The 12,589-nt window shown below is 33.3% G+C and overlaps 1 protein-coding gene across 5 annotated transcripts in view; it reads right to left on the bottom strand.

The window, feature by feature from the left end:
• The window catches only part of STAG1 (STAG1 cohesin complex component), a 509,253-nt gene that overhangs the window by 44,390 nt on the left and 452,274 nt on the right, over positions 1-12,589 (bottom strand). For all 5 annotated transcript variants that reach the window (XM_070770514.1, XM_070770470.1, XM_070770576.1 and 2 more), the window contains 2 exons: positions 12,067-12,137; positions 10,566-10,653 (listed from right to left, as the gene is read on the bottom strand). In XM_070770514.1, coding sequence (XP_070626615.1) covers positions 10,566-10,653; positions 12,067-12,137 — 159 coding nt within the window. The remainder of the gene's footprint in view (positions 1-10,565; positions 10,654-12,066; positions 12,138-12,589) is intronic.

Genomic DNA, 12,589 nt, shown 5'->3' with positions numbered 1-12,589 from the left:
TCCAACCATCCTAAAGGAAATCAGTCCTGAGTGTTCACTGGAAGGACTGATGCTGAAGCATCACTCTTAATACTTTGGCCACCTGATGCGAAGAGCTGACTCATTTGAAAAGACCCTGATGCTGGGAAAAATTGAAGGCAGGAGGAGAAGGGGACGACAGAGGATGAGTGGTTGGATGGCATCACCGACTTGATGGACATGAGTTTGGGTAAACTCTGGGAGTTGGTGATGGAGGGAGGCCTGGCGTGCTATGGTCCGTGGGGTCGCAGAATCAGACACAACTGAGCAACTGAAGTGAACTGAACTGAGTAATACGAAGTACTAGTCTCCCGACCCAAGAATTTCTTCCAACCCTACTCTTCTGACCTCATTTTTGCACAAGGTAATGATGTTCCCAGAAGGACACAGTAATGTATACTGCACACTTCTGTGCAAAAATTAGTTAAGAAGCAGGACTGCTTTCTTCATCCTTTCCATCTCTATCTGCCAGCCAAGATACCAACAATCCAGGAGACCATGGGTCTCTGAATGACTTGGCTGTGCAGTGACACCTACTTCCTGTAATTGTGCTTTATGGTTATGTAAGTGAGAAATTACTTTCTATTGTGTTAAGCCACTGAGATACTAAGATTATTATAGCAGCTAGTATTACCTTAACCAACATAAAAATTCTTTATTAGCCCTTTTAAAAAAATAATTACTTTAATCTATTTAAAGGAGCTAGCTCTATCTTTGATTAGCAGATTGAATCAATGAGAATCATTCAACCTATAACTAATGATATATCTTGGAGATGAAGGTGAACTGTATTTATTACATGTAAGTTAAGACTAAGAGAGAAAATCTTAGAAAGTTTAAAGTTTTGAAAAACTGAATTTGCCTGGAAAATAAAATCTGACAAGATACTAATAATAGGAAAAATGATTATGACACTAAGAATGGGAAAAATTCTATGTAATATATATGCATGTGTAAATATATATCATCTACATATACGGGACATGTTTAAAATTCTGAAAACCTGGGTGCACAGTTCTTGAGGCGCTAGCCTGCTATGTTCCCCCTTTGCCTGGCAAAGTAATAAAATTCTGAAAATACACATAATGACTGGGATAAACTAAGACTCTTACTTTTTTTCTGTTTGTAAGACACTTTAAGGGGAAGGATGATCAAATTTTTTTAGTGGACAAGTGCATGTCAAAAGAATGAACTGAACTTAATACTAGTGTGCTTCTAATATCCCAAACTGTTTTTTTTTATTTATCATATTTGGACTTGGTTAACATGAATAAAAAGAACCTTTAAGGTAAAAATTAATAACCAACATGGTTTCATCAAAATGGATATAAGGCTGGCAAATAAGTACATGTAGACATGTTTAACATCATTAGCATTAAGAAAACATACATTAAAAAACACAGTGAAACACCAATGCATATCTACTCAGGTGGCTAGAGTAAAAATTGCTGATGATATGAAGTGCTGATGAGAATTCAGAATAACTGGAACTTTCATACATTGCTGGCAGAAATGCAGAAGGGTACAGTTACTCTGGAAAGTGGTTTGGCAGTTTCTAATAAAGTTAAACATATACTTACCATAAAACCCTGCAATTACACTCCTGGGAATATACTTTAGAGAAATGAAAATTTATGTTCAAACAAAATACTACACAAATATTTACAGTGCTCTTTTGGTGACAGCCAAAAGTTGAAAACAACCCAAATATTTTCAACTGAATGACTAAAAACAGTGATGCATAGGTTGGTGCAAAAGTAACTGCAGTTTTGCACTGCTGAACTTTGCCATTTGATACTGGAATACATTCTTAAATAAATGTGGTTATGTTGTACACCATTTTAATGCACATTTTTTGCTTTATGTTTTTTTGCTAAAGACTTATTACTTGCTGTTTATTTTAGACTAGGGAAATTATGTTACCCAAAAAGCAAATTCGATTTTTTTATTCGAGTTCAAAATGTGTTGTAAGCAGCAAAGATGACTTGCAACACCAACAATGCATGTGGCCCAGGAACTGCTAACGGACATACAGCATGTGGCAGTTCAAGAAGTTTCATAAAGGAGAATGAGGATGAGGAGCGCAGTGGCCGTCGGGAGTTGACAACAACCAATTCAGAGAATCACTGAAGCTGATCCTGTTACAACTGCATGAGAAGTTGCCCAAGAACTCAACATCAACCATTCTATGGTCGTTTGGCATCTGAAGCAAACTGGAAAGGTTAAAAAGCTCCATAAATGGGTGCCTTATAAGCTGACTATAAATGTAAAAAAATCGTTGTTTTTAAGTGTTGTCTTCTCTTATTTTATGCAACAACAATAAACCCTTTCTCTATTGGACTCTGATGTGTTATGAAAAGTGGATTTTATATGACAACTGGCAACAGCCAGTTCAGTGGTTGGACCAAGAAGCAGCCCCAAAGCACTTCCCAAAGCGAAACTTGCACCAAAAAGGGGTCATGGTCACTCTTTGGTGGTCTGCTACTAGTCCGATCCACGACAGTTTTCTGAATCCCAGCGATACCATTACATCTGAGAAGCATGCTCAGCAATGAACTGAAAACTGCAAGAATCGCAACTGGCACTGGTCAACAGAATGGGCCCAATTCTTTTCCATGACAATATCCAACCACACGTCACACAATCAATGCTTCAAAAGTTGAACTAATTGGGCTACGCTGTTTTTCCTCATTTTCCATTTTCACCTGACCTCTAGCTAACCGACTACCACTTCTTCAAGCATCTCTATACCTTTTTGCAAGGAAAATGCTTCCACAACCAGCAGGAGGCAGAGAATGCTTTCCAAGAGTTCTTGAAACCCTGAAGCATGGATTTTTTTATGCTACAGGAATAAACAAATTTATTTCTCATTGGCAAAAATGTGTTGATTGTAGTGGTCTCTATTTTGAATAATAAAGACTTGTTTGAGCCTAGCTATAATGATTACAAATTTATGGCTTGAAACCACAATTACTTTTTCACCAACATAATTATTTACACAATGGACTAACAATGAGCAGTAAAAACAAACTAACTACTGACTCACACAATAACCTGATTTAATCTGAAAGGCATTATGTTCAGGGTTTATACTATAAAATTTCATTTATTTGGAAATCTCAGAAAGACAAAACTATAGTGATGCAAAACAGATGAGTGATTTCCAGCAGTCCTATGTAGGTGGTGCAAGCATATGACTGTGATGGGATAATATGAAGTTTTGGGGATGATGAAACTGTTCTGCATCCTGACTGTGGTGGTAACCACATAAATCTATACATATGTTAAAATTCTTCACATAGGAAGGAAGACAAGTCAGTTTTACTGTATAACAATGAGTAAGAATCAATGTGGCAAAGAGTAGAGTTTACAGTAATATTTTTGAGTGAATGCAAGAAAAGCACAAACATGGAAGCAAATCATAGTGTTATAAAGTGACAAAAATTATTTAATAAAAAGGAGAGATTCCTAAATCCTACACGTGTTTTGGGAATGAGAGATCATCCACTGTTGTATTACCAATATGCATACTATATAATTTTTTTTTAAATTGTAAGCTTGAAAAACTCAAGCAAAATATTCAAACAATAGAAGGGCTCAGTAGTAAAGAATCCACCTGCCAATGCAGGAGACATGAGTTTGATCCCTGTTTTGGGAAGATTCCACATACGGTGGAGTAACTAAGCCCTTGCACATAACTACTGAGCCAGAGCTCCAGAGCCCAGGAACCACAGCTACTGAAGGCTGCGATTTCTAGGTCTCTGGTCTATTTTAAGTTAAGTAAATGAACTGAGATTCTTTTTTTGGGGGGTGGGGGGCATATGGATATCCAGCCATTTCAGCATCACTTGTGAAAAGATCATCCTTTCTCCAAAGAACTGCTTTGACACCTTTTTCAAAAATCAATTGACCATATATGTGTGGGTCTATCTCTGGATTCTCTATACTGTTCCTTTGATTTATTTATGTCTACGGGGTCACACAGAGTTGGACATGACTGAAGCGACTTAGCAGCTGCAGCATCCTCTCTTCAATGTCACACTAAAACTTTTTGTAGTCTTGAAATCAAGTAGAGTGAATCTTCTTCATTCATTTTTAAAACATTCTTTTGGTTATTTTATTTCCTCTCCATATAAATTTTAGTATCAAGTTGTCACTTTCTACAAAAAAATTTTGCTGAGATTTTAACTGGAATTGTGCTAAATCTAAGATCAGTTTGGGGAGAACTGACATTTAAACAACACAGAGCTTTGTAATTCACAAACCCGAAATATCTTCATTCATTAAAATCTTCTTTGATTTCTATCATTAGTGTTTTATAGTTTTCAGTATACATACCCTGCACATATTTTGTTGGATTTATACCTAAGCATTTTGTGTCTTTTGGTGCTATTGTAAATGGCACATATTTCTAAAGTTTCATTTGCCAGTGTTTACTACTAAACAACTGGCTTTTACACATTGTAGTTTGTATCAATTCTATACCCTTATCTTGCCCCTCCCCCATACCTTTACCCTACTGGTCTTAAACAGCTGGTTTTTAAACTTAAAAAGCAGTAAGTATACTGGTAAAATTTGTAACAATATAATTTGTTTTTCTTTTTATTGAAGTATAGTTGATTTACAAAGTTGTGTTAGTTTCAGGTATATAGCAAAGTGATTCAGTAATACATACGTGTGTGTGTGTGTGTGTGTGTGTGTGTGTGTACACAGATTTTTCAGATTCTTTTCCCTATAGGTTATTATGAAATACTGAGTATAGTTCCCTGTACTTTACAGAAGGTCCTTGTTGGTTATCTGTTTTATACATAGTACTGTGTATATGTTAATCCCAAACTCCTAAATTACCTACCCCCTTAAAATTAAGTTTTGTGACCACTACAAATAAAGCCACTGTTAAAGTCATTGTTAATTTCTTATGTATCATTCCAGAAATAGTCTGTCAATCAAAAGGAACATGTATATATAAATCTTATCATCCTTTTAAATTTACATTGTTCTGTTCCTTGACTTTTTCATAAAATTTCTTCTCACAGAGAATATTATAGAACAAATAATATCAACCCCACTCTTTTAATTATGACTACACAGTATTATACAGAGTCAAAACAGTCCTTCCATAGATAACCAGTTTTCTGTTCCTGGACATTTAAAATTATTTTAAGTTTTAAATTTTTATAAGTAATTTTGCAATGAATATCTTTGTTCCTATGTCCAAGTACATACCTGTAGTCTAAATTCCTCAAATTACTAAAGCTCAATGAAAGGTATGTCCACTTTTAATTTTGATAAGAGACTGACAAATAACCTTCCAAAAGGATCACACTAATTTTTTCTCAGAACGGTATTTGAAAGTATGTCAGTATTACAAACAACAACAACAACAACAAAACAACTCCATAACATTTTCTGACACACACATATAGTTGAAAATTACTGGAATAGAACCTAGACTGGACAGAGGATGAAACTCAGGTTACTAAGACAAAATAGGCAGCTACTACTATGATCTGCAAGAGAAGATATGAAGGATGAAACTAAGGAAATGGCAGTAGGGCTATCAGAATGATGACAGGAAGAGACTTAAGGAGGTAGAATTTTTAAAAAGATCAAAAGTCTCCTGAGGTTAAACACTGCTTACAAGATATCCTTATACCTCCAGAATCTGACACTCAAACACATTTTTGGTCAATAAGGACCACAGAATTAAGAAGATGTGTGTGGAAGGGTCGTGAAGATGTTCCGAAAAGTTCTGATATGGCATGCCCAAAGAATAGTAAGAAGTTGGTAAGTGAAAACATTTTTATGCCCAGTCAATGAAATAAGTATGTAGTCTTTCAAGGAAAGCATGACTACATCCATATACTTCTAGAGAAAACAAGGTCCCATTATTTACATAATAAGCTTTATTATAATCATAAGCAATAACTTGACTAAAATTAAACTTAACCTCATATACTATGTTATGTCTAAAGAAATATGTTGAGGGCTTCCCTGGTAGCTCAGTGGTAAAGAATCCACCTACCAATGCAGGAGACAAGTTTGATCCCTGTTTCAGGAAAATCCCACATGTGCAGGAGCAACTAAGCCCATGCACATAACCATTGAGTCTGTGCTCGAGAGTCTAGAACTGCAACTACTGAAACCTTCTAGAAACTCATAGATCCTGTGCTCCGCAAGAAGAGAATCCACCACAATGAAAAGCCCGTGCACTGCAACTAGAGAGCAGCTCCCTCCCACTCACTGCAAATACAGAAGCCTGTGCAGCAGTGAAGATTCAGCATAGCCAAAATTAAAAAAAAAAAGAAAGAAAGGTGTTGATTTTCAGTTCACAATGATAAAGTATCAGCATCTAATCTCTCCCCATAATTCTCACTAGAACAATACAAAAGAAGTTCAGAAAAAAATATAAAAATGCAAAATAATAAGAGTTTGACATGGGACAAACATCAGAAGGCATGGGATACTATAAATAGTAGTAGCAAACTAGCAGTAGAAAATATGAAAATACAATGAAAAGAATTTAAAAGCTTGGTTTAAGAAGGTATGAAGCAGTTATGAGGCTCTGGGGAAGTTAATGTCTATTTGCTTCAGTTTAATAATAAAATGAGAATAACGATGTATATTCCATAGGGTTGTCAGGAGGCTTCAACAAATGTATGCATATAAAGACTTAAAACAGTACATTGTACATAATAAACACAAAACTAAAATTTTCTATTACTGATGGCTTGAAAGATCCAAAGTTACTGACATGATTAACTTCCTTTTTTATATGTATAATCACACTATTGTTATATAGCAAATATTTACCAAAATAACTTATGAATTTTTCTTTATTGGCTTTCAATTTTTAGAATATGGTAAGATAATTCTTGGAATTACGTATTAAAGCAGAATTTTAACACTTAATTTTTCTTAGATATTGCCTAAGAGGAGTTTTAGATAACTTACAGACATACTAATAAGAAATACAAAACAGGATAAGAAGAATTTAAATATTTAATTTTTTTTGCCTTCATTTTTTTTACCAAAAAAAAAAAGTATGAATACTACAATAAATTCTGAAACGAGCTAATGACTACTGTGTCAAGGAGTTGCAGTCAGTCTCATGTTTTCCATAGGTTAAGAATTCATTAGCATAGGGGGGCCTAAACAGACCTTGGAACATATTTTTGAGCCGGAAAGTATGTTAATGCCCCAAAAGATGTTTAAAGCACACAGGAGCAGGCTGGAAAGAAATTCTGTCTGGCTAAATCTATGACAATTTGAGCACCAAAATAAATAATCATAGTACTGTTTTAACCAGATGAACAGAATAGGAATAAAACAGGAAACCGTAAGTCCATTATGCTACTAAATTTTTAAAAATAAATTTAAAATTTAAAAAGGTAAATTAGTGAACAAACACATAAGTATATAACTATTGGGAGTAAGGAAAAGCTCTTTCTTACAACGGAGGGCCAACAAATAAATATAAAATAAAAGAAAATCACCACTTAAGCTACCATTTTGTGACTATCATAGTAATAAACGAGTCAGGCAAAATCATAAATGAATGCTCAAATTATTATGTCAAAGTTTGATAGGAAACAGGATTGTATACAGTCTTAAGGAATCTTCCCACAGATTACTTACGCATTAAAAAAGAACATGGCAACTCTACACAGGAGTTATTTGGCAGACCTCACTTACTAAAGTAATCAAAATTAATTATTACCAATACTGAACAAACTGACGTCATGTGCTTCCTGATGTGATTCACTGAAAACAGAGTATCATTTGTGTAGCATTCCTGCCAAGAATGCATCATCTAAATCTAAACATGTAGATCACACAAAACTAAATGGAGAACATTCTATAAAATAACTGGTCTGTACTCTTCAAAATGTCATAAAAGACAAGCCAGAATGACCATTCAGATTTAAAGAAGACCAAAAAAAAACACCAAAGATATTACAAAAATGTAATGCATTATTATGACTTGGATCCAGGGCTAGAGAAAAATTCTAGAGTATTATTAATATTTATTTTTAACATGCATATTATTATATGGGGAGAAGAGAGAAAGAGGGACACAGCAAGTGCAAACGTGAGTGTGCAACTATGGGAAATAGCTGATGAACTGAAGGAAACAAGTTAATTTTTCTATTATAACTTTTTTTATAATTCAACTTTAAAAACGTATTTTATGAACAGCTAGATTTTTTAAAATTTGGTTTTACATATTGTACTGTAATAGTTAAAATAGCACTGAAATGAGATCATGGAAAGAGGAAGGAAAAAAAGAATTCAGTTAATCTCAAAGAGTGGGACTGTAAAACTTCTCATTGAAATGGTTACCATAGAAAATGAACAGTCAACCATAAAAGAACAATACAGTTCCACGAAACAGCTGGTAAATAAATTTTAGTCTATCTTCAAAATGTTAAGCATAACTGAGGTTTAATAATAGTACACACTGTGGTAGTTTTTTGATATATATTTTGGATTCTGAAAGGAACAGAACTGGAATCTAAAAAAGCAAGCTTGCATGGCAATGGCTGCACACTCCAGTATTCTCGCCTGGGGAAGTTCATGGACAGAATGGACAGAATTTCATGGACAGAAGAGCCTGGCAAGCTACAGTTATGGGGTCGCAAACAGTTGGACACAACTAAGCGACTAACACTTCTACTTTTTTTTTTTTCACGGTCCTATGAAGAAATGACTGAATTCACGTTTTGGATTTTCAATACTGGGTATCTAAAGACATGTTTCTAAGAGCTGTTAAATGCTAAATAATTTCTAATTGCTAAAATGAATATGAGTACAATCTAGTAATGATGTACTCAAAATGTATACACATGATGAGAGTTTAAAGAATGTGTCTAAGAAGTTAACAAAGCTAAAGCAAATGTCACATAAATATGTTCTTTTACTCAAAGAAATTAAAATAAGATGGGGGTAAATAATGCATATGTAGTACAAATAAATAACAGAAAACCAGCATAATCACCAAAAAATATTGTGAGACTATAACAAGTGACATCTAAAACAAAAAATGATAATGATTATAAAGCAATTATCATTCAATTATAAATAAATAAAATTTAAAAAGACCACTAAGAAATTATGGTATTGAGAATTAAAAATAAATTTAGACATAGTTATAATCTCCAGATAAAACAGCAAAGTGCTATTCCTATTCTCTTCTTGAGGAAAATAAGTAGACCAAAAAAAGATTATCTTAACTCTATCATTTCAACTCTGAAGCACAGCTTAGAGTATCAGTGAATTGCATTTAGGCTATTGAAAAGTCTGAGATAAAAAGGGATGAAAGTTGGAAGAGTCAACAATAAATGAAGAACAAACAAGGGGTCAAATATTCAACATTTTCGCACAAACTGTAATAAAACATCTAATACAATCAGGGATATTTATTATTAACAGTGCCTACAAAGTGGAGATCAAAGACAACTTAAGAGTTAATCATAGCAATAATAAAGCATGGTTTCTGCAATTAAGTTTTAATGTGAATTAATAATTAATTGTTACATCTATTGACATTCTTATTGCTTTAGTATAATGAAGTGTCATCTAAGAATTCCATATTACCAAAACAGGAATGGATGAACTCACCCTTAAACATCATCTGTACCTAACCACAGGGATAGTATTAATATTTTGGTCTATATGAATGAGTGTCTGCAATGTACAAAATAACTCTTACTTCTTAACAACAGATTGTTACTGTTAATTAGCAATAATTATAATTGCTAATTAATAACTCACAACTTAATTCTCATATAGAAGTATTATATTCTTAATTCTCTGTATGATAACTGACAGAATCTCTTTCAGACTAAAGACACTTTTTCACTCCAACTTACATATAAATACAAAAAAGTCTAAAATCTGCTAAAAGCCTCTAAACTTATTTAACTATGATTCCTCCACAAAAACTAAGCCATATCTAAGGCTTACTCTTATCAATACCTAGAACAGTGCCTGAAACACGCATGATCAGAAATTTTCATTATATTACATTGATCAAGTTTTGAAATTGCTTCTAGATTAATTAATGGTATTTTCCCTAAAAGAGCAACAATACTTACTTCAAAATTATTCATATTAAACTTCTGCTACATTATAGCAAACTTTTTCTATTTTTTTCTGTTCAAATCTGAAGGTAAAATATACCTATCTGTAACACTCAATCACTAAGGTGATAATTCTCAAAGGAGGTGGCTGCATTTAAGAGTTGTAGGATTATCAAAAGCCTTTCATGGTCAACTATGTTTCCATGAAAGGCTTTTGATAATCCTACATGATCTCAGAAAAGCTTAGCTTTCTAAAATGACACAGAAGGACTTTGCTGGTGGTCCAGTGGGTAAGACTTTGTGCTCCCAATGCAGGAGGGCTGTGTTTGATCCCTGGTTGGGAAACTAAATCCCATATGCATCCTGCAATGGAGTTGCAAGCTGCAACTAAGATCCAGCACAGCCAAAATAAATAAGCAAATAAATAAATAAAACGACATGGAAGGAATAATGATAAACTCCTACCTGCTCTGGCATAGCTCCATGTTCAATTCCAGTCTTCAATAATCTGTAGCAATTACCAAATAGATCCCATTTTGTGAGATCATGAGCGCTAAAATAAACAAAGATGCATTAACTTTATTCTAGAGTGGAGTAAAGTTTAAATTTGTTGAGCTCAGTTTCAGTGGGGGAAAATAACATAATCTCATTTTCCAGTAGAAGTGTAAAAGTTCCATAAGGAAATGTTCAAGTCTCCAAACTTAGAAGGAAAAAGAGAAAGAGGGGGAGAGACAGAGAGAGAGAGAGAGAGAGAAATGAAAAAAAGAGGGAAGAGGGGAATGAGAGGGAGAGAAGAGGACAGAGGTGGGTAGAGAAAAAGAGTAGACGCTGATATTAGGAATTCATTAAGAGAAGTCAATAATAATAAAACTTCATATGTTTAAGTTACCATTCTTTCTAGTATATTTTAAAGCATATTTAAACAAATTCATTTATAATTTCAAAGTATAAATACATGCGTATTTTTGAAAGAGATCTGTAATCATCACAAGACGGAGATAACAAAAGACATGAAAGACAAAGTCAGGGTAAGGGAAATATAGCACAGTTCAAAAACTTTAGTGCAGCTGTCTATATGGGCTGAGGACTTCTGAATGAGGTAAGACTGACACTAAATTCTCATGAGCTCTACTACTAAAAACAGTATGATTACTGGCTGTCAACTTTTATTTTCAAGTATCAAAATATTTTCTTGAAAAGGAGTTTTGACACTGGTTGTCAACTTTTATTTTCAGATGTCAAAATATTTTTTCAGATATGAGTCTGTTTCTCCATGGAATTCTAAAAATGTACTTGTGTATATAGAAAAGGCTTAGATTTTAGACAGTGCTTTTGAAATGACTCTGAAGTATTCATTAAAGTAAGAGCTATACCTAAATATTCTTTTTCACAACAAAATTTTACTTCCCCCTCTTTATGGAGAAGATAAGCATGTCTCATTACAACGGATATGTAAAGTAGAATTTGAAAACGATACCTATTTCACTGATATGAAACCTTTTTACCTTACTCAAATCCAACTGTTCTGTCTACACAGTAAGAACACAATAATAAACAGACAAACAAGAACAATTCAGGGAAAAAAGCATATGGAAATAACTTTTATGGCTTTTGTCAAATTGTGATTCTTATTTAGCAAGCTTTCTAAGATCTATGAACTGAAAATTATACCTACAAAACTCTAGCTTACAGAATAAGCCCATCTAATTTGTTAATAAAACTAATTATCTTCAAGTTTTTACAGTGTACAGTGTATATTCACCATGCTGAAAGATAAATCTTACTCCGTAAGTAATCAAATAATGCAAAATTTATCCTGAGAAAATCTGAATAATAAAAATATTTAGATCTCAATATTTCTCTAAAATTTCCCATTGTTACTCAGATGTTAAACATTACAATCAGTTTGTTTTATGTTAACTAATATAGGATATTCACTAAATCTACTTTAAATAAAATGACATACTTGTGAAAAGAGGTTAACCGCTTTAATGTAGAAAGAACATTGTAAATATCATCATCATCAGCTTCTTCTCCCTATAAACAGAAAGCAGATAGCACCTCACTACCATAAATTTTACTCATCCTCAAATTCACATGAAAGTGTATTAATACATACCATATAAAGAAAAATTCTTTTAAATTATACAAAAAGTACATATTCACTGTTGGTAAATGATAAAGTACAAATAAGCAAAATACCAGAAAATAAACACCTGTAAGTCCAAAACCCAGAGATGACCACTTTTGCATTTTAAACAATGTCATAAACATGACTTTGTACCCTTTTCAGATTAATACCTTAGGATAAATTCCTTGCAACTGCGGAGTGGAAGGACATATACTTTAAAGATTTTAATGGTTATTTCAAACATTTTACTGACTGTCACTTACATGTGTAACTGCAAAATCACAAGGAAAATTTTAAAACAGGTTAAAAAATTAAAAGTTAAAATTAAAAATAGGGGAAAATTGATTAAAGGGATTAA

Source organism: Bos indicus, chromosome 1 (assembly GCF_029378745.1).
Source record: "Bos indicus isolate NIAB-ARS_2022 breed Sahiwal x Tharparkar chromosome 1, NIAB-ARS_B.indTharparkar_mat_pri_1.0, whole genome shotgun sequence".
NCBI classification, from domain to species: Eukaryota; Metazoa; Chordata; class Mammalia; order Artiodactyla; family Bovidae; genus Bos; species Bos indicus.
Note: the sequence above shows the minus strand (reverse complement) of the source record. Positions and strands in the feature narration are given on the sequence as shown.